The following is a 27,956-nucleotide window of genomic DNA, read 5'->3' on the forward strand; positions in this document are numbered from 1 at the left end:
TAAGGTAGATAATGTTTTTATCTCCTTGTATGAGCTACCTGAGACCTACAGATGCAGGTGATTTTCCAAAGGCCACAGAGCAAGAAAGGAACCAAGTCAGGATCATGATTCAAGTGGAGCCTTTCTTTCCCAGACTCTGTATTGTCAGGTGCTAAATATTGAGCCTCCCTCGCTCCCTCGTGTGCCACACACTCGGCTCAAAGCAAACGATGACACTCCACACTGATCTAGACACTGCAGGCACTTGCCCACATGTCCTCATGCTTATTGCTTCCCACCCTCCCAGTCCTGCTTGCTCCCCTGGTGTTCCCCCATGTCACCCCTTCTTTACAAGCACTGACTGTCCTTCTAGGACCTGAGTATAATCCGCTGTCTCCCTGGAACGTCCTGTGTCCCTTGTTTGGCCACATGACTGGGCAACCACTGAAGGACACAGAACAGGTGCAGATTCAGAGCCTCCACACAAGCATCAGGTGGGCACCCCTGCAAAACTTCGCTCTCAGATTCTGAAGAGAACTGGAAACAAAAGAACCACAAAATCACAGGGAAAACGATCTCTGGGTACATGGAAGGGTTAACAATCTGTAAAAAAATTGAAATTGGATTTCATGGTTCTGCTATGAAAAAGAGAGTTCCATGGAAAATGTCACATATGGACTGTTTCCCACTGGTGGTGACATCGAAATGTGGTGGTGACACACCTTCCATGCTGTTTCAGTTCAGTGCACCTACATTCACCCCATTAGTGTGTGGGATCCACACGGTCACTGGTCATGCTGGTGAACTGAGGACAGTAGAGAGCAAATCCCATTCCGACAGTGGTTGGAACAATTAGACGGAAGCATTCCTCTCTGCAGAGACTGTACAGGTATCTTTATTGTGCATTCACACCACCACATTCCTTCCCCAAGTCCCACTGGGCCTGCTCACCTTACAAACCCTCTCAGACATGAAGCCCAACCAGCTCCACCCAAAATACAACCACACTCGCACCAGGCCCAGGGCCAGAGGAGCATCCCTGGGGGCCATCTGATGGAGATAGAAACTGACCTGTGTCAACTGGGGGCAGATCAACAGAAGCGTGAGTGGTCGGGAGGAAAGAGAAAGGCACGGCCCATCCTTCCTCCACTGGAATTAATACAAGGAGACACCACTGGGTGAAGCATGACCAACCCCTTACCCATCCATCATTGCAAGAAACGTCCTGTTCAGCACAATTCAGCACAATCCCCAGCAAGAAGGAATGAGGAGGGACATGTTTCCATTCTGGTACGGACTTTCATGTAAACGTCTCAGAGGTATTTGGACAACAAACATTGAGAAGCAGCATTCCCAGAAATTAGGAATTTCCTCAAGGCAGTTATGCCTGGAGCACCGAGTTGTAAGTCATTCCCACAACTAAGACTCGCCTCACCACAAATGTGGTTTGTTTCGTTGTTGACAAATAGGGAAGATGCATGTGTCTGGCTCCCTCTCCCACACTCTTGAGCTGCAAGACCACGACTCCTGGTGTTCTTTGTCAGAGACCATTACATAGGCGACATTAAGGGTTTCACCACTGGGAGTAATTTTTTTAAAAAGCCTTGAGAGAGAGAGAGAAAGAGAGCATGAGGTGGGGAAGAGCAGAGGAAGAGGAAGAAATTTTAGCAGACTCCATGCTTAGCATGGAGCCCAACTCAGGGCTTGATCCTACGACCTTGAGATCTCAACCCCAGCTGAAACCAAGAATTGGAACTGAACTGACTGCACCACCCAGTTGCCCCAGGAGTAAGTCATTTTAATGAGACAGTGGTAGCAGCTGCAGGGGTATTGAAGAAATACAGATCAGAAGGAAAATGTCAAATGTTTACGTACTTAGTCCTATTAACCCAGAATAATATTTCCAAAAAACTGACACAATTAGAAGAAAAACTTAATCCTCTAGAATGGGATATATTTTTTTAAGATTTTGTTTATTTATTTAATTGACAGAGAGAGACAGTGAGAGAGGGAACACAAGCAGGGGGAGGGTCAGAGGGAGAAGCGGGCTTCCTGCCGAGCAGGGAGCCCAATGAGGGACTAGATCCCAGGACCCTTAGAGCATGACCTGAGCCGAAGGCAGTCGCTTAACTAACTGAGCCACCCAGGCGCCCCTAGAATGGGATATTTTAAAAGAATTCAGTTGTGAGGGGCAACTGGGCGGCTGAGTCAGTTAAGCATCTGCCTTCAGCTCAAGTCATGATCTCAGGGTCCTGGAATTGAGCCCTGCATCAGGCTCCCTGCTTAGTGGGGAGTCCGCTTCTCCCCCTTCCAGTCATCCTGCTCATGCTCACTCTCTTTCTCACTCAAAATCTTTTTAAAAAAAATAAAAGAACTTCTAAGTTGTGAAACATAAAACATAATATCATTTGCAAGTATGCAACAGATTTGAAAACCTCAGTAACGTGGTTTCCATGAAGCAATGTAGAGAACCACGTTTGACAAAACAGACAAACAAAACCATTGTTTTGAATCATGTATTAAAAATAAAAAACCACTGGGAAATCACATTTAACAAAAGAAAGGAATTACATTTAACAACAGAAAGTAATTAAGCATACTGGATTTCTCTCTTAGATAGCAGTCAGCTAGTCAGCTATAGGGTAAAATTCCCACAAACCGCCATACACTCACAAGTGCTTATTCCAATTATGGAAACAACCAGAAGGAAGAAATACAGGATCAGTGCAGCCTCTCTACAGTGCAACCAGGGAAGATGTTTTCCTGCATCTGAGGCTGTAGCATTAAATCTGTCAGATCTATCCTGAGAAGGACAAGATGCTCAGCACAGAAATCATGTATTAGGAAAAGCATGGGAGATCCCTAAACATGATAACCTGAAGAGGTGGCCTCATGGACACAAAGAGCCACAGGGCAAAGCAAGGAACCGTATGGACCTGAAAACCAAGACCATCCATCACAGGAGAGCTTGTGGAAAAGTCTCTGGAGTATGCTACTTAACAAAAACTAACGTTAAACTTGTGCTAGGTTGGGGGGCCATTCCAGACGACAGATCAGAAGTCAGGAAAATGTGCTGTGACCCAGGCCCACATGGGTCCCCTGGCATCTGTCTCCTGCTGGAAACTCATGGCTTCTTCACGCAGTTTCTTTCTTCAGGGCCTTCATTTCAGAACCGCACAGAGAAGGACTCTGAGACATATGGTCTCCTGCCTCACCACGCTCACAACGAAATCCAGTAGAACCAGCCAGATGCTAGCTTTCATCTTCACACCACAAGGTTTCTCCTAACACGTCATGACTGACGAACAATCAAGATGAAGGACGATCAGCAGGGTTCAAAATATGAACACAATCGGAGGAGATTGTCCTCTTTCAACATCCCGGCACATTTACTAATTTCTGTGTGGAGCACAGGTGTGGTACACAGCATTGACAAGCAAATGTGAAGACACATCATTCAATCACAAAGACTGAAAGGAAGAGTAGATACCGAGTTGGAATTTCCAGTATCCACAACGGAGGACAAGATATATTTACAAATCACTTATCACCCCTGAGGCCCAAAGACATTGTAATGGAAATGAGATAAGTTTTATATAACTATACAATCTTTTCCTGTGTGAGATAACAAAATATATTTCATACAAAGGGCACATAGAGGGATATTTTATCTTAGGTGTTCCTCTCAGCAACATGCAGTGGAAATAAATATAATAGAGATCCCTGTTATGGACGAGGCACTTATGAGGCACAACTATGTTTATAACAAAGAGTGCTGTCCAGCCCTGAGTTTTTATGTACAAAATATATGAGGTGCTATACCTGAAGGTTTTCCAAAATTCTTTACATTCATAAGGTTTCCTGCCAGTGTGTCTGATTGGCTTTACAAGATTTTAAGGACAAATGAAGGCTTTCCCACAGTCCTTGTATTCAGAGTTTCTCCCCAGTGTGAGTCCTCACGTGGGCTCGCAGGTTTGTGGGGTACCTGAAGGCCTTCCCACACTGCTGACATTCATAGGGTCTCTCCCCGGTGTGAGTCCTCACGTGGGCTCGCAGGTTTGCGGGATACCTGAAGGCTTTCCCACACTGCTGACATTCATACGGTCTCTCCCCGGTGTGCGTCCTCACGTGGACCCGCAGGTTTGCAGGACACCTGTAGGCTTTCCCACACTGCTGACATTCATAGGGTCTCTCCCCAGTGTGCGTCCTCACGTGTGCCCGCAGGTTTACTGGATACCAGAAGGCTTTCCCACACTCCTTGCATTCGTAGGGTTTCACCCCGCTGTGCTTTCTCACATGTACTTGAAGGGAGGAGTGACAGCTGAAGGCTTTCCCACAGTGCGGACATTCATAGGGTCTCTCCTCAGTGTGTGTCTTCATGTGTGCTCGCAGGTTGGCCGGGTACCAGAAGGCTTTGCCACACTGCTGACATTCATAGGGTTTCTCTTCACTGTGCGTTCGCACGTGTTTTTGTAAGGACGAGGACCACCGGAAGGCTTTCCCGCATTGTGCACACTCATAACGTTTCTCCAAACTGTGCGCCCTCACGTGCCCTTGAAGGGAGGAGTGACGAGTGAAGGCTTTCCCACACTGCTGACACTCGAAGGGCCTCTCCCCAGTGTGCGTCCTCACGTGTTCCTGCAGTGATGTCGAGCTGCTGTATGCTTTCCCGCACTCCTTACACTCGTAGGGCTTCACTCCACTGTGCATCCTCACATGTCTCTGGAAATATCGAGGATGTCTGAAAGCCTTCCCACACTGCTGACATTCATAGGGTCTCTCTTCGCTGTGTGTTCTGACATGTTCTTGAAGAGATAAGGAACAACTATAGGCTTTCCCACATAATGTACATTCATAGGGTTTCAGTCCACTGTGCGTTCTCACGTGTCTTCTAAAGTATTTGGGACAACTGAAGGCTTTCCCACATTGCTGACACAGGTACGGTCTCTCTCCAGTGTGTGTCATCATGTGTCCTTGCAGGGACGCGGGATACTTGAATGTCTTCCCACACTGCTTACATTCATAGGGTTTATCGCCACTGTGTGTTTTCACGTGTTCTCGAAAATACGAGAGGCAGCTATAGGCTTTCCCACACTCCACACATTCATAGGGTCTCTCCCCAGTGTGAGTTCTCACGTGACGTCTAAGGTAGGACTGATACATAAAAGCTTTCCCACACACATCACACGCATGGACTCTCTGTCCACAGTGACCCTTTACATGACCCTGAAAGGATGAGGTGCAAGTGAAAGCTTTTCCACACTTCTTGCACTCTAAAGATTTTTTACTACCGAGACTCTTCAAGTCTCTCTTTGATGCTCTCCCAGTGTCCTGATGTTCATAAGGTTTCTCTACAAGGTCCGTGTCCACGTGAGTGCTGAGCCTCGAGACACAGCTGCAGGCTGGCCCACATTCCTCACAGGGACTAGGTGTGTGTCCAGGCTGAGATCTTTGTGGATTCTCGGGGAAAGAACCATCTGTGAAGGCTTCTCCACACTTAGCACATTCACAGGATTTGTCTCCAGGAGGACAATCCTCATGCACACTAAGACCTGTAATCTGCCTTACGGTTTCTCCACATTGATTACCTTCATTGCTTTCACAGACACGCTCCACCAAACGATTTCTGTTCAAAATAGGAAGGCACACTGTTAGGGAATAACGATCATAACCAAACTATTTATCAGTGATCTACTGATGCTTAGTAATGATTATTTGACCACAAAATGACCATTTCCAGGGAATGGGCATGTTTGGGGCACCGTTTACACTGCTATAATGTAAAAGAAGCTAAATGCTCAAAATAAGGGCCCAGTAATAGCCATAACTGTCAGCGTTTCTTACACGTGGGTTTTCCTGATAAATGTTTCGAACTGAATTATATTTCTGATGATCAGTACTACATTTATGAAGATATTGTGTTGTGTAATTCCAATCACACAACTGTTTTTTGTTTTTGTTTTTTTAAAGATTTTTATTTATTTATTTGACAGAGAGAGAGACAGCGAGAGAGGGAACACAGGCAGGGGGAGTGGAGAGGGAGAAGCAGGCTTCTTGCTCAGCAGGGAGCCCGATACGGGGCTCGATCCCAGGACCCTGGGACCATGACCTGAGCCGAAGGCAGACGCTTAACGACTGAGCCACCCAGGCGCCCCCCAACTACACAATTGTTCAGCTAGGTTTATACCTTTATACCTTCTTCAATTTCAAGTTATTCTAACAATTTGCCAAGATCCCCATTTCTCCTATGGGAAAGAGAGGCACTCACCTCAAACACCTCTCCTGGGATTGGGACTGATCTCCAATGGGATGAAACACCCAGTTTTCTCCAAAAAGAGCCCAGGAATCGTTTCTTGTAAATCTTACAATTTTGTCTTCACTGGATAGTTCATTCTCCAAAATATTCAGCTGAGTCCCTGATCCACAAGGCTTAACTTGAATGCAACAATCTGCAAGAATTGGGAGCATAATTTAATTTCTTGGGAATGATCTGATGTTTAAAGGTAAGAAAATTAAGGAAATAGACCATATGTGGATTTCTACTCATATACTGACCCCAAATGTATATTAAGTTCATCAGGAAGAATGAACATCTGACCACAGAAAAATTCTAAGGACCCTAGTGATTTAGGACTTAGGCAATAAGGAAAGTGTATGAAAAAGCAGCCCGTTTACTTAGAAATACCTCAAAATCGATGGAGACTAATGTGGAGATAGTATTATCAGAAAAGCAAAATAGGAAGGAAATGGACAAGATACAAACATCCACACACTACCTCTATAAAGGAATACAGAAAAGCTTGCCACGTGAGTGTGGATGGATGAAAAGTCCGAAAGGGAGGCCAGGTAAATGACAAACATCACTCCTCTCAAACAAGGACTGAGTCATGTTCCTAATGGACATGTGCAAATGCCATTCCCTTCTCCAGACCCTGGTCCAACTGAGGGTAGCTGGACTGTCCTGAAGGCACCGAGGCCCTCGGTTAAGCCTGCCTGCATTGCCCCAGCTGCCACTGGGGGGTCAGATGGTATATGTGTGGCTAAACAGCTCAGCAGGAAGGAGGATTTGAAGGGCAACAAGCAATCTGGAAAATGGGCTGTTAATTTGGTCTTCAAGGTCACTGAAGATGACGAAGTGTGAGTTTAATTGCAGCATGGTTACCGTGAGAAATGTGTATTAACCACAGTGCATCTTCCACAGAAATGAAAACCACAAAGCAGCACTCACTGCCCCAGAGGAACACCAGAGACCATCCTCACACTGATAAAATTAGACAGTCTCAGACTTTGATCCAGAGCAATAGTCAATTTATTACATGAAACTTTGTTTTCACAGAAAAGGTATGTGACCCTAGGTAGTTTCCATGAAGGCTTGGACCATGGCTGTCTCTTCTTGAACACATTCCCATTCCTCCGCCCCAGTAAGATCAAACTCTTGTAAGAAACGTTCCCTAAAACTCTAGTGAAGGGGTGGGGCCATGCTTACCCAGTGAGGCCAGGTTCCTGCAGGTCTCCAGCATCACATCTCTGTAGAGCCTCCTCTGACCACGATCCAGCAAAGCCCACTCTTCTGGGGTGAAGTACACAGCCACATCCGCAAAGACCACCGCGTCCTGAAACATCCCACATATTCTATTGCAGCAAGGCTCCCTCCTCACCCATGTGTGTGGGAGGACGGGGGTGATAGGCAGGGAACTACACTCCATTCCTGGGACCTGAGTCACACCCGTGTGGGAAGTGACAACATGCAAGCACATCCGCTGCCGCGCACTCAGTGATGGGAAGGGCCGGGAACCCGAAGCAGAGGGTGATGACATCAGCTGATACAGACTTACATACACCCAAATATAGGCTATTTTTGCTGACTCAGAGCAGATCCGAGCACTCTAGCACGGTAAAAATGAAAATGAAATACTTTTTCAGACAACACAAAAATCGGACAACACATCTTTGACTTGCTCAAAGATGATTACAGCCTTGTCAGCTCTAAGAACTGGAAGCAGAATGTCAGGATGTTGTGGACACTTGACTTGAGCAGATCTCTCCCTGGAAGGCAACAAGGTCAAGGAGCCTGATGCAGTCCCCTCCATCCCGGCAGAGGCAGACACGACCCCTTCCCTGGATTAGGTGGACTGTGAGCATGGACACAGGGCCCAGGGGCTTGACACAGCTGGTGTGTAAGAGGAGTTCCAGTTCTGGAAGAATCATGGAAGTCATCAGGGCCTCAAATACATACCCCAGTGCCCGGAATTCAAGGAGAAGGGCACCAGGAAGAAGAGCCCCTGAGGGACTGATGGTAACAAACAGCCACTGGTGACTTTAACAGAGAAAGAAAACAAGGCTAATCCATATCTTTAGAGCAACAAGGGATGACACCACACTCATGAAATAGAGAGTTCAAAAAATTACTTTTCTCAAAAAATCAGATTTTCTAAACAAAAACTATTATCTCAAAATTTAATGAAAAAGGGACGCCTGGGTGGCTCAGTCAGTTAAGCGTCTGCCTTTGGGTCAGGTCATGATCCCAGGATCCTGGGATCGAGTCCCACATCGGGCTCCTTGCTGAGCAAGGAGCCTGCTTCTCCCTCTGCCTGCCTCTGTCTCTCTCTCTCTCTCTGATAAATAAATAAAATCTTAAAAAAAAAACTTAATGAAAAAAAAAACCCATATGCCAACCATATCACTTAACAGGAAGGTAAATTCTACTTCAACTGTGGTTATAACTGGGGTCTGCTTATCACACACCTGGTAAGTCCTGTATCTTAAATATGTTTTAAAAATCCATATGACAACCATGAAAAATAAAAGACAACAATATAAAGAAAAATAATATGATCTGATCATGGGGAAAGAATATGAGCAGATACTTTTCTACAGAAGATATGCAAGCGGCCAATAGGTTCAGGAAAAGATGCTAGATGTTAGTTATCAGGGAAATGGACGTCAAACTATAAGCAGATACCCCTTCAGACCCACTAGAATGGCTATAAAGAAACAAGTAAGTGCTGGTGAGGACGTAAGGAAGGGGAAACTCTCATGCATTTCTGCTGCTGGGGATGGAAAGTGGTGCAGCCATTTGGAGGTGTCTGGTGCATCCTCAAAATGATGAACGTCTAGTTACCGTGCAATACAGCAATTCCACTCCTAGTATTGATCTACCCAAGACAAGTGAAGATGAGCACCAACACCAACACTAATTTCCATATACTCTCTCAGCAGCTTGATTCATAATAGCCAGCAAGTGAAAACCACCCAAAGGCCCACCAACTCTTTGAAAATGAATAAAGGAGACATGACTCAAATGAAATTAGAAGGCCACGGGGAGTTCCCACAGTACCACTCATTCTCCACTGCACTCAACAGCAAGAGACAACCTTGGACACATTACTGCCCCAGCAGGAGAAAGGAAGGAAAGTTTCCTCCTCCCCTGCAACAGCCCAGCCAATAAGAGACAGTCACAGCCCACCCTATGAGAGGACACTAGGGGTGGAACACCAAGTTTGCTCCACTGGATGTCGTCTGGAACAGCCCCTCCCAACATCCCCTCTCCTCTATAAAAGAGAGGTCCTCCCTTTGTTCTCCAGACCTGCCTGTGGTTTTACATAACAGAACTGCAAATCTCGGGGCACCTGGGTGGCTCAGTCCATTGAGCATCTGCCTTTGGTTCAGGTCATGATCCCAGGGTCCTGGGACTGAGTCCCGAATTGGGCTCCTTGCTCAGCAGGGAGCCTGTCTCTCCCTCTGACTCTCTCTCTCTCTCTCTGACGAATAAATAAAATCTAAAAAAAAAAAAAAGAATTGCAAATCTCTGCTATTACCAAATAAACCCATTTTTGCTAGTAAAATAACTGACAGGTTTACACTTAACCCACTGAGCCACCCAGGCATCCCTGGCAGGTTTACTTTTAAAGTTAACATTACATGATCATCGGCCTTTCCATGACTATCACAAATCAACTCCAAATTGTTTTTAAAGAAAATTCTGGTCTTCCTGTAGATGTGGAATCCACCCAGGTAGCATTTAAGTCTATGTTTATTAAAGAGCAGAACTAGTGTCTTTTTCCTTTAGTTAAAGGACCAGGATAGAATGTGAAAATATGTCCACTGCAGATATAATTTGGCAAACCATCCACACACATCCTAGATGAGTCACCTAAAAGAAAAACCACTAAAATTCTTTTTTTTTATTTACCCACTTTTTTTTTTTTAAAGTAGGCTCTATGCCCAAGGTGGGGCTTGAACTCACGACCCTGAGATCGAGAACTGCACGCTCTACTAACTGAGCCAATCAGGCGCCTCAAAACCACTAAAATTCCTAATTCTCAATTCTGGCAAATGGAGGCTCCTTTTTTTTTTTTTAAAGATTTTATTTATTATTTATTTGAGAGAGAGAATGAGAAAGAGAAAGAGAGCATGAGAGAGGGTAGGGTCAGAGGGAGAAGAAGACTCCCCGCTGAGCAGGGAGCCCGATGCGGGACTCGATCCCAGGACTCCAGGATCATGACCTGAGCCGAAGGCAGTCGCTTAACCAACTGAGCCACCCAGGCGCCCGGCAAATGGAGGTTCCTAAACAAAACTCAAACCTGACTCGTTTCTCCTCTGCTTGCAGAGGACCAGGACACTGGAAAAAAGATCGCTACCAACTTAAGCACTCCCACATCTCTATCCCTGCAGCCAGACTTTCCAAATTCCTCCTCATTCCCAGTGATCGAGCTCCGGGGAACCACAGAGGCCCTTCCCAGGCTTCCCTTGTAATCAGCTCGAAGAAACCACTCTCCACACTGGGAATGAATCTCTGTCCTTGCTGACACGTGTCCAACCGCTTGCTGTACAGCAGCCCCCACCTAGGAGGACTACAATATAAACAGTAGGTTCCCCAACGAACCTCAATAGGTTCCTGTATCTGAATCCACTGCCTTTTGTCTAGGGCCTTTGAGATATACACCATTTTCTACTTAGTTCCTATTCATTTAATTGGGCGGATATTTTTTAAACAAGTGTCTTTGTCCTAAAAAGGGGAAATAATTCTAGAATTTGATAACAGTAATCAACACAGCCAATCAAAGAAAATAAATGACCCTTCCATATCTTTCATCTCTTCCATCTCTGACACACTATAGTGGAGTCTGGGGACACTGATCATTTGTCTTGATTGGATCACCTACCATCCTCTTCCTGGGCAAAAACCTCAACTGATATTGGCAGAGTCCACAGTGTGCCTCCCATCAAGGTTAAAATAGATCTCTCAAAGCATCTCCCAAAAATTAATCAATACGCTATAAATAAAGAAGCCCTTTAAGGCATCAAGCCCATAATAGAAAATTACAAGCCTCAGAGGCCCATCATTCCATACACTAGTCCCTGTTTTTACCTTGGAGAAAACTGAATGGCTGAAGATGGAGGTTTGTCTAGAACCTCTCAGCAATATATACCATTGTTAACCCTTGGGACCCTTTGTTCTTCCTAACTCCCATATGCTACTGATTCAATTCCTACTGTATGCAAATTCCAGGAGGAATACATGACTCCAGGTTTTTACCAACAGAAAAATATTGGCAATTTTCAGACCTAGGGTCCTGATTTAGAACCGTCATACAATTTGGATTTTCATGTTACTTTTGCTTTCATAGTTATTATCTGTCAAAACGTTATAAAAGTGATGTATCCAGCAAGGAGATAATCTCCAGTGCTTACCATCTTGATAAATAGGGACTGGAGATGAGAAGTGCCTGAGACTCCTTTCTTCTAATATTTCTTGTTACTCAAATATGGCCTTAACTGATTTCCAACTGCTATGCACTTTCCCTAGGATGTGTGACATCACTACCAGGAAAGGTCTTTCCTGGCACCAAGAAACAAAACCACTAAATATGGAAAACTGACTCATAATCAATGGTGCATCTAAGATCTCCATCAAAAGTGGGAAATGTAAAAATTAATATAGGGAAACCTTGCTAAGAATGGAGTCAGGAGGGGCGGCTGGGTGGCTCATTCAGTTAAGCCTCCGACTCTTGATTTCAAGTCAGGCCATGATCTCAGGGTTGTTAAGATCAAGTCCTGAGTCAGGCTCCACACTCAGCAGGGAGTCTGCCTGAGAATTCTCTCACCCTCTCCCTGTGCCCCTTCCCCTGTCCGTGCTCTCCCTCCCTAAAATAAATAAATCTTTAAAAGAAGCAGCAGCAGAAGAAGAATGATGGAGTCAGAAGATCAGCAGTTGGAGCTTCCACTCATCGTCAACTGCAGAAGCAACAGCAAGAGAAGGACCTTGCAGTTGCAAGTGGATACCACTTTACTATGACAACAGGAGGAAGATTATTTCCCCACATGGCAACAGCCCAGCCAATGAGAGACAGTCACAACTCAGCCAATGGGAAGCAATGATACTTCCAAGCCCAGTTTACTCCAATGGACTTTTGGTTTCTAACAGCCCCTCTTCAATTCCCAGCTTCCTCTGTGAAAGAGCCTCCTCTCCTCTGTTCTCCACGTTGCCTGCGGTCTCACTGTAGCTGCTTTTCGGAGTTGTAATTCTCACCTATTTCAGAGTGAGCCCATTTTTGCTGGCAAAATTAATGACAGTTTTACTTTAACTCATTTCAATAAGCAAGATGGAGTATATTCATAAAATGGAATATTATTCAGCAATGAGCAGAATGAAGTACTGATCCAGGACACAAGATCAATGAACCTGAGAACATTCACAGGCTTCACAAAGACCACACGTGGTACGATATCATTTATACAGAATGTACAGAATAAGCAAATCAAGAGAGAGAAAGATTAATAAATTGTCTAGAAGCCAGGGCTGGGATGTACTAGAATGTGGAGTGACTACCAGTAGGATACAAATTTTCTTTATGGAATTATTAAAATACTTTAAAATGAGAATGTGAAGATGGTTGAATAATTCTGTAAATACAATAAATGCCATCAAACTTTATATTTTAAACAGGTAAAATTCATGGTATGTGATCCGTACCTCAGTTAGAGCTATTTTAAAAAAATAGTTACAGAGGAGCGCCTAGGTGGCTCTGTCGGTAAAGTGTCGAACTCTTGATTTTGGCTCACTCTTGATCTCAGGGCCATGAGATCAAGCCCCACATCGGACTTCGTGATCAGCACAGAGTCTTCTTAAGATTCTGCCCTCTCCTGCTTCCCCTCCCCCTACTCACATATGCTCTCTCTCTTAAAAAAAAGTCATTTAAGCTAAAAATGTATCCTCCTTAATCTTTTGGCAATTTTACTCAAAAACAATAGATTTTAGGCAAATAAAAAGTATGAAAAATAAACAATATGAAAAAGAAACAAAATTACAATTTCAGAGATTAAGCAGATTGAGAGATATTATAAACTAGCTGTGGGAAAAGATTTTTTTTTTTTTATTTATTTGAGAGAGAATGAGTATGAGTGGGGGAGGAGCAGAGGGAGAGGGAGAAGCAGACTCCACGCTGAGCGCAGAGCCCAATCCCACAACCATGAGATCACAACCTGAACTAAACCAAGAGTCATACACTCAACCGACTGAGCCACCCAGGCGCCCTGATTTTTTTTTTTTTTTTTTAAGTAGGCACCATGCCCAGCATGGAGACCGACATAGGGCTGGAACTCACGACCCTGAGAGCAAGACATGAGCTGAGATCTAAAACATACTTAACCGAATGAGCCACCCAGGTGCCCCACCGGAAAAGATGTTTTAGAATAGAGGGAAAGGAATAAATGTATACAAATTGGTAACATACCTGAGATGATGCAAGGTAACAGAACACCTAAGGACATCCTTGTCATTAAGGAAAGGAAATCAGTAGATTCACATATCCCCACATTCTAAAGGCATCTCAAATGGTGCGTAGGCCAGGTACCAAGCACTTAAACATCAATGGTTCCCAATTGTAGAAAGGGATCACAGAGTATTAGCAAGATGGGAAAGGACAATTCAAACAGTATTAAAAGGCAATATTCATAAATACAAAGGCAAAAGTCTGTTTAGAAGGAAATCTTATACATACACGTCTAGGTAACATTAGAAGACAAAACCAAGTCTGTTTTATTCTAGAAATGGATTGGATATTGACTCTTCAATGAGTATAATTTGCCCCACTAATGGAAACAAGACAAATGAACCACAGGCTTCGAATCCATTCATGCTGAGGACCTGCCTGTCTCATGTCACAGCACATTAATGACAACTGACTTAAGAGACCAGATGGAAACATTCACCATCAGGAAAAAAATGTGTCTAAACGAAACCAAGAGCCAACTCCCCATGTGACCGGTTCCCTCGGAGATCAGGAACAAGAAGCTAAGGAGGCATATATACAATTCTGTGAAGGCCTGGCCAGTGTGGCAACGGAAAACAAGGAATTGGTAAAAGATTTATAAAGGGAAAGGTAAACTTCATTATCAGCGGGTGATCAGATTTAAGTGTCTAGAAATCCCAGAATCCTAAAACAAAATTATAAAAATGTATAGGTGACCCTAGCCACAACCTAAGTGTTGTTTGCATCTGGCAGGGACAGTTCCTGGAGAAGCACCGTCCCATGGATCCTGCGACATTCCAAAGCAGGATCGTCAGAGCCCATCAGATCAGAAACAAGATGAGAACAACTTTCAAAACTGCAGAATCATACGCCAGCAGATAACAGGGATCAGCAGAGAGAGCGTCCTGAGAACGGGCCGTGCTGATGGGGTGCAGCCTTGTAAAGCAACACTTACACTTTTCCTTCTTCTGTGCTGCGAACACCTGTTCCTCCCGCTATATTTCCTCCCTCTGTGTGTGCCTCCTCCACCTCCCCAGAGAACGCTTTCCTTCTGTCACCAGACCCAGAGTTCCGTGCGACACCAGCTGAAGGTGGTAAATGGAAACTCACCCTGAGGCTACCGACCCAGAGGGAGGGTCGGATCCCACAGGTAAGCGCTCAGCCCCATGAGACTGCCCCCCCCCCCCACACACACTTCAGACGCCAGAAAGAGGCCCTGCTGTCACCTGCGCTTCTGACCGACCAGCAGGAGACCGGGTTCCCACGCTTTTTCTTGGGGTTCCAGTGACTTGCTGGAAGGGCTCACAGAACTCAGGGAAACACTTACATTTTCCAGTGTAGGAAAGGATGGATAAAGGATACAGATGAGCAGCCAGACGGAAGAGAGGCACAGGGGGAGGTATAGGGCAGGGGCGTGGAATGTCCATACTTTCTCTGGGTGCCCCACCCTCCCCGCACCCCCCACCGTGTTCATAAACCCCCTTCTACTAGGATTTTTATGGAGGCTTCACCCCACTGGCATGATGGACCATTAACTCCACTTTCAGCCCTTCCCCTTCTTAAGAGAATGGGGGCAGGACAGAAGTTCCAGCTTCTAATCACCGCAGGTCTTTCCAGTTACCGGCCCCTACCAGGAGCCATCCAGGAGCCCACCCAGAGTCACCTGATGCAACAAAAGATGCTCCTATCCCCCAGCAAGTGACAAGGGCTTCAGGAGCCCTGTATCAGGAACCGGGGGCAGAGACTGGTATGTACTTCTCGTCTCACCAGCCCGTATACACCACTGGCGCTAAAGGCAAGGAATATCATCAGACCTGGAGATGAGGAAAGTGAGACCATGAGTAAACCAGGCTCAACATCTCTCGGGATCCTTCCCTGGTCTGGAGGGCGCTTCCTGTCACACACAGTGTAGGTCATTTCTCAGGCAGGAAACATTGAGAGCTCATGGTTCATGAAGAGATGTGATTGTATTAGATTATTTTCACAAACCTGCCTTAATAAAAGGTGAACATATCACTCTACTGCATTTTTTGCGAAGCCTGTTGAGTTCTGAAAATGGACAAATATGGGGAATAATACATAACCAGTGTTAACTTACAAGATCTCATTTTAGTGGATGCGATAAGTTTTCAAAGATAGATCAAGTCCGTTTCAATCACTCGTCTCAATGGAGCAAAATACTAAGTGAACAATCATTCTACTACGTTTTCCAAGTTTCCAATTAATGGAGTTCTCGTGTTACATAAAGCCTTCATCTTGTCTTCCTCTTGATCCCTGAAGCACAAATTGTTTCAGAGAAGGTGAACCAGCAGTTGGAGCTTTGTATATAATCCTCCTTGTAGCTCCTTTTTAGTCTTCAACTGTGGATTGCTTCTCTGCAGTAAACAGACACCGGTCTATACTTGCCTCGTATTTGGGTCAAGATGCACATGCTCACGAGAGCTTTCACAGTATGTGGTACAGGAGAATACAGCAACCAGCCCGCCGAACACATTTGAGAATGCTGGTTCCTGTTTAACACATGTCCCCGCTGCACATAGCAGGATGGGAGCAAAAGACACCTTCATACATCACTTTGCATTGTTAGAGACAATGAGTTTAATAACTCCCTCTTTATCTTCTCCTCTGTTTTTAGTTGTTAGATAAGTTAGCTTTTTCTTTTTTTCTTTTTTTTTTTTTAAGTTAGCTTTTTCTAAATGGATTAACATGAAACCAGATTTCAAGTCTTATTTCTTTTCAGGGTCTTTTCAAGCATCCAAATGTACTTCTCACCCTGAGCAACTAACTGATAATGATAGACACAGACATCTCTCTACTGCTGAAATGTAGTACATGCAATATTCTAACTGAAAAACATTTTTCCTTTACTTATAAGTCAAATGATTATGTAGATCGCACCCAAAAAGAATAGAAAGATAATCATAGACTCAGATTTTTAGTAAGTTTCCAGAATGCAAACTCCTAAATCTCAGGGTACACTTAATCACTAGAAATAAGAGTTGGAAATTAAATATTAAAGAGACTTTTAAAAAAAAGATTTCATTTAAGAGAGAGAAGAGCATGAGTGGGTGGGAGGGGCAGAGGAAGCAGTAAAAGCAGATTCCCCACTGAGCAGGGACCCTGAGCGGAAGGCAGACGCTTAACTGACTGAGCTGCCCAGGCGCCCCTAAAAAGAGACTTTTTAACATTAACCTTTATAACTGCTATTAAACTAACTGTCCTTATGTCCAAAAATATGTCTAATGGAGGATATAAGCTGATTTAATGGAAAACCTACAGAACATTATTCAATGACACATAGCATAAGGAAATAAATGGAGAGATGCCACATTCTTCCAAAATGAGCCCATAAGGCCAATTCTCCCAAAAGGTCAAGAGTTTTAAGAAAATTTCATTAAATCTATAACCAGGTTTGTCTGGGATTTTTGTTCATCCTGTTCCATTTGAACTTAAGAGATACTACTTTTTTTGTATTTATTTATTTTTATTTTTATTAAAGGTTTTACTTATTTATTTAAGCACGAGAACATGACCCAGGTTGGGAAGGCATAGAGGGAGAGGGACAAGCAGACTCCCTGCTGAACACAGAGCCTGATGCAGGACTTGATCCCAGGACCCTGAGATCATGACCTGTGCTGAAGTCAGATACTCAACCAACTCAGCCACCCAGTGCCCCTCCTTTTTTTCATTTTTCTTAAAGATTTTATTTTAAGTAATCTCTGTACCCAACGCAGCTCCAACTTACAACCCCAAGACCAAGAGTCACATGCCCTACCAACTGAGCCAGCCAAGCACTACTTCCTGCACTGAAATGTAAGCAACGTTTCTAAGAATAGTGGAGATGTGTTACAGAACAAACTGGTGCGATTTCACCTAACAGAAATCAAAGCTTTTTAAAGTATATCAATATGAAATACAAGAAAACCTCATTTAAAATTGAGTAGAGAAGCAGGCAAAGGAAGCGCTCAATCCCTGAAGTTCAAGAGCAGCACCTTGCAAGTCTACACATTAGGTACGTTACTGCCCCAGGAGGAGGATGGAAGAAGGTTTCTTCCTGACCTGGCAACAGCCTGACCAATGACATGGTCACAGCTCAGCCAATGACATGGTCACAGCTCAGCCAATGACATGGTCACAGCCCAGCCAGTAAGAAAGCAAGACACACTGAACCCCCAGTTTGCTCCAATGGACATTTTCTTTGGAACAGCCCCTCCCCAACCCTCCTCTCCTCTATAAAAGAGTTTCCTTCCCCAGACTTGCCTGTGGTTTGGTTGTGGCTTACCTGTCCCATATTACAATGCTTGCTATTCCCAGATGAACCCATTTTTCCTGGAAAAATAACTGACGGTTTTATTTTTAAGGTCAACATTCCTTGGTGATCATGCATGGACCCAGAGAAGACCCCACCTCTCCAAGCTGCTAGGCAAACAGGTGCGGGTCCCGCAGAGCCCACTGCGCTCACTGCTTTCTCCCCGACCCTGAGCTGGAGGGTAAGTTTTGTCCTGGGATCAGAGCCCCGCTCCCTGTCTGCGCTCTGCAGGGTCTATGCGGACCTGGGTTAGGGGCTTCTCCTGACACTACTCATTTGGCTTTTGTTCCCCTCCTTTTCAGAACTGGACTGTTCCTCTCAGATCTGGAAATGCGCTGGCCTTTGGTCTGATTTCTTCTGTAAGGACCAGTGATTAGAAATTTTTACTTTGGGGGCGCCTGGGTGGCTCAGTTGGTTAAGCGACTGCCTTCGGCTCAGGTCATGATCCTGGAGTCCCGGGATCGAGTCCCGCATCGGGCTCCCTGCTCAGCAGGGAGCCTGCTTCTCCCTCTGACCCTCTTCCCTCTTGTGCTCTCTCTCTCTCATTCTCTCTCTCTCAAATAAACAAATAAAATCTTTAAAAAAAAAAAAAAAAAAAAAAGAAATTTTTACTTTGGTTTAGAAAAAACCACCAAGAATGGATTCCAGTCATCAAAGCGCCGTGAGGGGCACCCAACGGGGACCCTGGCCAGTTTTAGGTTTCAAAACCATGGTCGTGGTGCACCTGGGTGGCTCAGTTTAAGCAGCCAAATCTTGATTTTGGCTCAGGTCATGAAATCAAACCCCAGGTAAGGCTCCACGCCGGGCATGGACTCTGCCTAAGACTCTTCCTCTCCCTCTGCCCCTCCCCTCCCCCACCATGGCCTGCTAGCAAGCTTTCTCTTAAAAACAAAAAACAGAAAAACAAAGAACATGGTCTCTCCTAAAATGCACTGCTAATAATTTAACCAAATTAACTAAATGTAATTTAAAACTACGATGGCCTTTATGGGGAACTTCCGATCTCGATCTCCACAAACTTGTTTTATTGATAACTGAATTAGGAAGTCATGACTCCGAAACATTGAATATGATACATATTTTAATCGGTAGCCCAAGACTTGCAAATATTTTCAGGAAGCTAAGTGTGCCTCCTTACAAAAGACTATTTGAAATTAACTGAGGCAAACAACTGAAAGAACACAAACGGCTTCTGAAGCATCTTTTTCTCCTGCCCAGCTTGACGGTCAGGTCCGCAGACACGCGGGAGCCGCCCTGCATGGGGCCCTGCCTCCAACCACCTCCCTCCACACTCTCTGCTGACCTTCCCTTTTCTTCTGACCCTGCCCTTGCTCCCTCCTTACCTCAGCCTATTAAAACCCAGCCTCCTTAAAGATAAGGCTTCTCAAGATCTAAACGCCCAAATGTCTCCTGTTCCCTGGACTGAGGCAGAAGTGTCCTGAGCGAATGGGAACCCCCACAATCTTGCTGAAGAACGTAACACAGCGTTTCAACCTACCAACCTGGTTTCCCAGATTTATACAAATTATTCCACAGGCGTGTTGCTGAGGGCCAGGCCACACGTGGGGTGACACGGACCCAGGAGAGAGGAACAGACGCCTCACTTCTGAAAAGACACTCCAACACTCGCTGGAAATCCCCACAGAGCAATTACAGAAGCTTTTCCTAACACTGCGGATTAACATCCAGTCCTCCACACGGAAGCCTGGTGAACCTGCGCGTGGCGATTACAAGGGACTCCAGCTTGTCTCCGATGCTACTCGGGGTCTTTCTTCACATGCGGAGTCTACCCAGGCAGCAGGTGATGGGCTGAGCCGGGATGGTTCTTTTTGCTTAAAAGCACCAGGATGGAACGGGAAACCACGTCCACCGCGCATGCAGTTATTCTGGGAAACGAGCTCACTCACACCCCACAAGAAAGAAAGACAGCTGAAATTCTTAATTTTCACCTCTGGCAACTGAAGGCCCCTACAAACCAAATGCCTCTGGTTTGCACTATTTCTGCAAAGAGCCACAACAGTTGAGCCAAGACTATTACCTGCAGCCCTCCTCCCGGCCATTCCCACTCCCTCCTCCTTCCCAGCGGCTGGGCTCCACGGACCACAGCGGCCCTTCCCCGAATTCCCTCTCGATGGGCTCGGAGAAACCTCTCTCCACACAGGGAAGGTCTCTCTCTGGCCTTGTGGACCCTGGAGCTACACTCTTGGTGTCAAGCAGCCCCCGCCTCAGGGAGCTCACATCGCTCCCATGGGGGGGGGGTCTCTCATGAACCTCCACAGGTCCCCGCCTCTGACCCCGTTCCCCTGGGTCTAGACCCTGGGACACAGACACATTTTCACGTGAGCCCCTGTACCTCTGCTCACACACTGCTCTCATTCCTCAGAAGGGATCATGCAGGACTTCCTTCTCCCAAAAAGGGAAAGTAATTCTAGAATTGGATGAAGGGACTCAAAATACCTAATCGGGAAGAAAATGCCCCTTCAACATGGTGTATTTATCCCTTGGCACCCTGCTGTTCCCAGCTCCCACACGCTACTGACATCCATTCGCACTGAAAGCAAACTTTCAGTGTAATGAAACTACACAGTGCATTTCTCATATTCCAGTTGATAAGGACGGCCAGTATGGAAGGAACAGAAACACACCTGGGCACTCAGGCCCTGGGCTGCACAGTCGTTCTGGCTTCTCTTGAATCTCAGAAGCCGAACTGGGTGATGGAAAGCTGTTTGCAGGCTCTACTTTGTTAAGATACACGGGTGATTTCATTCTCTGCCCCCTTCTCAGACCTCTTCACCTGTTACAGCTTTTTGCCCTCAAAGGCCATCAGGATCGCCATGTAGGGCATCTGATCCGGCAACAGTCACTACATTTGGACCCCCATGAAGCCCCCCATGACTGCTGAACGCTGACAGCTCACCTTCTTTTTTCTTTCTTTATTTCAATTTTGTTAGTTGACGTACAGTGCGATATTGGTTTCTGGAGTAGAACTCAGGATTCACCGCTTACATACAACACAACGTGCTCATCACTGCAAGTGCCGTCCTTAATCCCCATCCCCCATCCAGCCCCGCCCCCCACCCCCCTCCATCAATCCTCAGTTCGTTCTCTATTGTTGAGTCACTTACAGCTTGTTACCCTCTGCCCTTCCCCCCCTTCCCATATGTTCCTCCGTTTTCTTTCTTAAATTCCACGAGAGAGATCATATGGGATTTGTCATGCTCTGACTTAACTCAATTAGCATAATACATCCCAGCACCTTCGATGTCACTGCAAATGACACGATTTCATTCTTTCTGATGGCTGAGTAACATTCCATTGTGTGTGGACGCACCACTTGTTCAGCCGCTCATCAGTTAACAGACACTAGAGCTGTCCCCGTACTGTGGCTGTTGTTAATGATGCTGCTCTAAGCACAGGGGACCATGTACCCCTTCAATCTGTAGTCTGGTACCCTTTAGGTAAATACCTAGTAGTACAACTGCTGGGTCACAGGGCAGTTCTACTTTTCACTTTTTGAGGAAGCCCAAGCCGTTCCCAGATCAGCGGCACCGGAGCCTTCCCTGTAGACAGGCAGGTGCTTGTCCTGTGGCTGCAGTTCTCCGAGGAAACACTGTCTCCACCCGGGGAACAGCTCTCACACGTCAGAGGGGTCAGGGCGCCCATGTTACCAGCCAGGGGCTTCACCAGCTCCGTTGTGTTTGGTCGGGTTTACGCGTTCACCGTGTGCACCATGCGCAGTCCGCGGGCTTCGTGGCACGCACTCGTGTCACTACTGATACTGACAGACTGTGGAGAGATCCCTCCCAAACACCGCGTCTGAAAGCCCTGCGGTCGGTCCTCCTAAACCTCATGGCCTCCCCCCGGAGCTCCTACACTCCCACCACGGAGCTCTCCCAGGACGTCCCAGGCACTGGCCCTGGCCGCCTTTGACCTTCGGCTGACAAAACGAGATGGACTTCAATACTGAGAAAGACTGATGGCTTCTATTCAAAACCACCATGCTCTGGGACAGCAATGTGCACGGTGCCCGCCCAGGGGAGGAAGACGTCAGCAGGACCCCAGCCACCTGGAGAGGTCGTCCCCAAAAAGTCACCTCCAGGTTCTCTCCAATCTCGCTGGAAGGCCCCTGTCAGGATCTGGCCCCGACCCTTGTGTGGCCACACTCCAGGAAAGGGGCTCCTGGCTGCAGGGGACACATCTACACTCACAGCACACCCCGCCCGGCCCTGCACACCGCCTGCGGACGGGACAGTAAAGATTCCCCGGAACGGCAGCCGACGACACCTGCGCCCCAGGCTTCCCGTTCCTCACGGTCGCGTCTCCTCTCCTTCACGGAGACACAGGGCCCTTGTGTGCATGCACAACACCCTCGCGGGAGGGGGACCTCTTCTTGGGGTTCTGGCCTTTCAGGAACAGGCCCATGAGGATCCTGCGACAAATTCATCGTTCTCTTGCCTTTTCTCAAGTGTTAGAGGCTCTGAAATCACAAGTCTTTCCCTCACCTGAACTATTAACGGATGTTTCCTTATTACCCAAATTCACTGTCTCTCAATACATAACCTTACAGGCTGTCTTACTGGATAACATTTGGTTCCAATAGTTCTGTTGAAAACAACACCTTTCAAAACATCTTTGAAGTTCTACTATTTCTGCAAAAACTTCACCCGCTAAGCCCGTGTTCTGACCCGCACTGTCTCTTCCCAAATGCCCCAGCCTCATTCTCTCCAGGAGCTCCCGCAGGATCCACGATGCTGCTCTCACGCTCGCCTGCAGCAGGGACCTCCAGGAGGCACACACGACTGCAGGTTTGCCTCCACGGCGAGAACGTTCCCCCCAGGTTGGAACAGGGGCCAGTAAACATTTCAGTTGGCTGCCTGCACACCTAGCATCCTGGATTCTATCCATTTTGTCATTTGGAATTGTCTTGTTACTTCTGATTGTATATTAAAGTTTTGTAATTTATTGCCTATGGATTTGTGAAAATGATGCACATAATAAGTACATGCTCTGCAATCTCACACTCCTGATGAATGGCAAGCTAGATGGCAAGCGCCTGAGAGTTTCTCCCTCCCGTCCTTCCTTGCTTCTCAGGTGTGGCCTTCACTGGTTTCCACTGCTATGCACGTTCCCTCCCACACAAGACAGACAACCAGAAGACGTCCTTCTTGGTGCTGAGGGACAAACCCACTAAGTATGGCAAACCCGCCGCTTACTCAGAGATGCTTCCAAGGAAAGATTTGGGTCAAATGGAGGAAATGTAGAAATGCACCCAAGGAAAGCTCACTTGGGATGGAGTGGGGGGCCAGCAGGGGTGCCCTCGGGTCCTTACTGGGGGGCCCAGCAGGAAGCCCGGCACCCTGCAAATCTACACTACTTTCCCTGGGATTTCACCGCCCCGGCAGGAGGAAGCCAGCCTCCCCCTCCCATCACCGCCCAGCCAGAGAGGAGCCCCTGGGCTTCCAACTCCCAATTTCCGCCAAGACCTTTGTGTTTCCATAGCCACCTCAGCCCCTGCTCTCCTCTGTAAGAGCGCCTTCCTCCCCTCTGTTCTCCAAATTGCCTGTGGTTTTGTGACCTTACACGTCCGGAATTGCAATTCTCTGCTATTGCAGAATAAACTCAGTTTTGTGGCAAAATAACTGACCATTCTAATTTTAAACTTACTCGTAATCAGAACAGTAGGTATTAACAGAGGGATGGACAAATACCCTGTCAGAAAACAGTGGAATGCAGGCACAGGCCCCCTGATTTCGGGAAGGGAAGCAGGTGCCGTGGGGCAGGGGCAGCGATGGACGCAGGGCCAGGGAAGACCGCTTATCTACAGGGGAATAAGGAATCATTTCCCTTGTCAAGTTCATGGACCAGAACCGAGCCCTGTGGATTTCACTGTCATGGAAACAAGGAGAACACACAAGGAGGAAGATCCAGCAGGCGTGTGTATGCCTGAGCAATGGAAGAGGTTTCTCACGGAACAAAGGAAGGGCGATCTACACAGGCAGGGCGGGCAAGTGCAAGTGCACTGAAAATGTGAAGAGTCCATCCACGCGGACAACGGAGAGGAATGAATACCCCTGACCTGGACAAACCCTATCAATACATAGAAATGAAGCAGCAAGACGTCCACAGTGCATGCAGAAAACAGAAAAAATCAGGAAGCAGACAGGCGGGTTACAGGTGAGAACAGGCTGGAAACGCTTCCATAGAAGGCGGAACCCCACAGATGCCAATGCTCCACCCCGTGGGCAGCGGAGAAACCGATGTGTGACCCCACGCAGATCCCGTGTCCTGCACCTGAGCAGACAAAGTGAAGCCAGATAGCTCCCGGTGCCAGACTGGCAGGCATCAGTCCTGACGGGGGACGCACACGCTGCACGCGCAGTTGCTGGTCAGTTTTCACTTCCTCGCATCTACGATACGCAACTCCCCCAGCGTGCACATATTTACTATGGATTTACACTTAGTCAAGACTGACTTTAGCAGCAGTGCCGACAACAGCAAAGGCTGAACGTGGGGACCCCGCGCCCCACAAGGCCCAGAATGGAGAGTTCACCGGGTGACCCGAGCCACAGGCACCTGCCCAAGTGAGACACGAGGGCTGAGCAACCACACGGCGGCCGTGACTTGAATGGGGGCACCGCTGACATTCTCCAACCGCACCTGCCACAGGGAAAGTCACAGGACACACTGATGGTGGTGACGAGCACCATCAAGCTGCCATCAGCAAGGGGCAGGGCACTGGTCACCCTGGGGGCAGCACAGTGGCGGATGCTAACAGTCAAGAATATAAGGAACCTGCCCCGCAAATATGGCCCAGAGACGAAAGTCGTGTCGCCCACACGGACTCTCCCCGCTCGCAAGGGCCTCTCCGGACACATGCGGGAGGAGCAGTGAGTGTGAGCCAGAGCGGATCAGCAGCCGGCTGCACCCACACAGCACAAGAAACCCCACGGCAGAGGGTCAGGCCGGGTCCTGAGATGGGGGCCAAGCTCTCCCTGCTGACACCAGCCCAGGACGGCCAGTGCCAGGGAAGGAGGGAGGGGACCCTGAGCTCCCGGGGACGAAGCCTGTGGCTCCACACACCCTGCCTCCCGCCTCGGTGTGGGAACAGCCACTCCTCCAGGGCCCCGATTCTCACCAGGGAGGAAACCCTCCGAGTTCGGTTCTGACCCCTAAGAAGCTCTGCATTCGTCAACCCTTCCAACAGCACTTGATCCCAAGGACCCTTCCCTGTGTCTGACCTTCACAGACTTACTTCCTCAGTTTCCACAAATCCCACTTAACTCCACCAAGTCCATGGCTGATGCCAAACCAGTGATCGGGGCACAGCCCCTGGGCGGCCCCAGCTCGCCCCACAGCTGCAGGTGTCCCTCCTGCTGCATGCATTGTGGCTTCTCTGGGCAGCAACAGCACCTTCTGCAGGAGTCCTCGGGGCTGGAGGCCGCCTGCAGGGGAGCAAGACCCCACTGGCCCTTCCTTCACCTCCCACCAGGCCCAGCTTCAGGTGCGGCTTGTTCCCAGCCCAGGGGAGGCGCCTGCTTCCAGCACCCTGGGTCATTTAAATAGAACAAAGACCCCAACCTAGAGTGTGAAGGACAACGTGCAGAATCCCTCCTTCCACCCTGTGCTCACGGACCAAGTCGGAAGGGAAGTTCCTGGGCACGTTTACGGTTTTCAGTATATGAAAACTGTTTATCCTTTTCACCAAACAGGTACTTTACTCTCATGATAACAAATCATATGTCAGAATGGATCACATCTCAGATTGCAAAATATCTATGTATCTCTAACCATTAGTTATTAGCCAGAAGTGGGTCAGGATCACATGGTGTCCCAACTCTGGACCCTGCATCGAACACTCACTAGCATTTGGATGAATCCTTTAATCCGTACCTCCACCCACCCGGCATGAAGGTGTTTAACTCCGTGCATATTCCCCCCAATCCTAATGAACAGGGACTGTTTCTGTACTGAGACACTTTCCCCCCAGTGCACATTCTCTGGATAAGCCCCAGAATAACACGAGTCAGCAGGAAAAGGAAGACGTGACCCACTGACCACCCTCCACGCTAAAGGGGAGGGAAGGAGCAGAAAGCATTCAGTCGTTTTCCAGCTGCTGAACGTTGAGGCGGCCTAAGAGAGAGCTGCCAGTGCTGAGCTAGACAGGGACAATGCTGCCCCCAGGGTCAGTGACAGGCAGGCTCTCCCTGAGTCCTGTGCTCCTGGGCAAGCATCCGTGGAGGTGAAAGGCACTCCCTCCCCCACCCTGTTGGGGCCTGGAAAACAGCAGGCTGCAAAAAGGGCCCCTTCCCCATGCCACCAAGATAGGACTCACAGCGAAGTCCCCCTTGTTCATCCACCGCAGGGCCGGGCACCGACCCCCCAAATCCACACTCTGTGCCTCATCCACGATTCGCTCAGCTGCTTGTCCCCACGGACCCACGGGCACAAAACGCTTGCTGCTTCAACGTTCGTCTGGCTTCTCTCCTTCCTCCAGACCCTGAACGTGGCGGACCTGCCCTCAGCCTGAGCCGCACACAGCCCCTCCTGCGGACAGGCTGGCCTCCGGGAACCCCCGGGTCATCATCACACCTGGTCATGCCTGCTTTTCCTTATTCCTCTCTAGAAAAGAAAAACCCCCTTTTACACAACTCTTGAGACACTTGCAGGTCTTAGGCCCACAGTGGTGGCCCTACGGATGTAGGCCCTGCCCCTAATGCAACAGCCCCCTGCCCCTAGCGCCACAGTCCCTGCCCCCCAGCCTTTGCCCTCATTCTTCTCAACACCAGCCCCTCCCTGCTAAATTCACGTGTTTCATTGGACACTGGTGTGACCAACTGCGCAGCACCGTCCCTTTCCTGCCCACACTCTACCCCGACTTTGCCTCCCTATCCCCACCTGCTCCCAACAGGTACTGAGATGCAGAACAAGCCACCGCCCACCTGGGCAAAGGAAGCTCTGAGCACACGGAGGCCATTCCTCTCAAACCACCTTTCCACCACTGTTCCTCTTAAAGCAAAGCCCTGTTTCTGTTTGATTGGAGGTGCTGGAGGGTCTCTGAGACTCGTCTCTCCTGCAGCAGTCTTTGGAATGTTAAAAACAAGACAAAAGACCCAAAATGGAGTCCCTCATACTCAGCTCCTTGTCACCAAACCAAGAGTTAACTTCACTGCAGTTTCGGCCTCTCCCAGCAGTGGAATCTTAAACCCGTCCATCAGGAACGAGCTGGTCAGCAGTAGCGAGGTCGTCCGGCTGCCAGACCCCCTGCCGGCCCGGAAAGGAAGGTGACCTGCCACGACCCATCATCCACTTTTTCTCCATTATAACTTCCTGCTCCCACTCCTGGGGCCTGTAAAAGTCTTTCATTTTGTGCAGCTCCTCCGAGCTCCTTTCTATCCGCGAGATGGCACGCTGCCCGATTCGTGAATCACTGAATAAAGCCCATTACTCAGGGGAATGTTGTTTTTTTAGCAGGAACAAAGTGTCCGTAACCACGTACGGATTTGATATTATCTGTCAGGTGGGGGGGGGTCCCTACCTCAGCCGCCCCCCTCCTGCACCCCAGCCTTCGACCGACTTTGCTGGGGCCCTCCCACCTTCCCTCGGGCCCCCACCCAGGGGAGGACACGGCTCGGGAGCGGGGAGGGGAGAGGGGACAGGACGCTGCGGCTCCACCCCCGGCCGAGGGCTCGCGCTTGGATCGGGACCCCCCCCCCAGGGGCGGGGCCGCCCCACCTCCAGCCGGTTCCGGCCGGTTCGAAGCGGCCCCTCCGGCTCCGCCCGAACCCGCTCACTCACCATCTCGCGGCCCCGCTCGGGGCTCTCCCTGCGTTCAGCCTGCGGCTGTGCGACCCGGGCCGCCGAGACCGGGAAGGACCGGACAGCAGCTGCCGCGCGGGGCAGGTGCGCACCGGCGC

General features: G+C 48.0%; 1 protein-coding gene across 1 annotated transcript; it reads right to left on the minus strand.

The window, feature by feature from the left end:
• Positions 1 to 2,131: 2,131 nt before the first annotated feature.
• On the minus strand, positions 2,132 to 27,952 carry LOC113916364 (zinc finger protein 77). Its single transcript, XM_035726537.1, has 4 exons — positions 27,838 to 27,952; positions 7,466 to 7,592; positions 6,248 to 6,428; positions 2,132 to 5,605 (listed from the first exon to the last, which is right to left on the minus strand). Exons 1-4 carry the CDS (start codon positions 27,838 to 27,840, stop codon positions 3,910 to 3,912), a joined length of 2,007 nt encoding a protein of 668 aa, XP_035582430.1. The 5' UTR covers positions 27,841 to 27,952; the 3' UTR covers positions 2,132 to 3,909.
• Between the last annotated feature and the right edge of the window lie 4 nt (positions 27,953 to 27,956).

Source organism: Zalophus californianus, chromosome 1, assembly GCF_009762305.2.
Source record: "Zalophus californianus isolate mZalCal1 chromosome 1, mZalCal1.pri.v2, whole genome shotgun sequence".
Lineage (NCBI taxonomy): Eukaryota > Metazoa > Chordata > Mammalia > Carnivora > Otariidae > Zalophus > Zalophus californianus.

Coding starts and splice junctions, on each gene's coding strand:
- LOC113916364 (XM_035726537.1), bottom strand. Junction 6,429..7,465: donor CAGGAACCTGGCCTCACTGG/GTAAGCATGGCC, acceptor CAATTCTTGCAG/ATTGTTGCATTCAAGTTAAG. Junction 5,606..6,247: donor TCCCAGGAGAGGTGTTTGAG/GTGAGTGCCTCT, acceptor TATTTTGAACAG/AAATCGTTTGGTGGAGCGTG.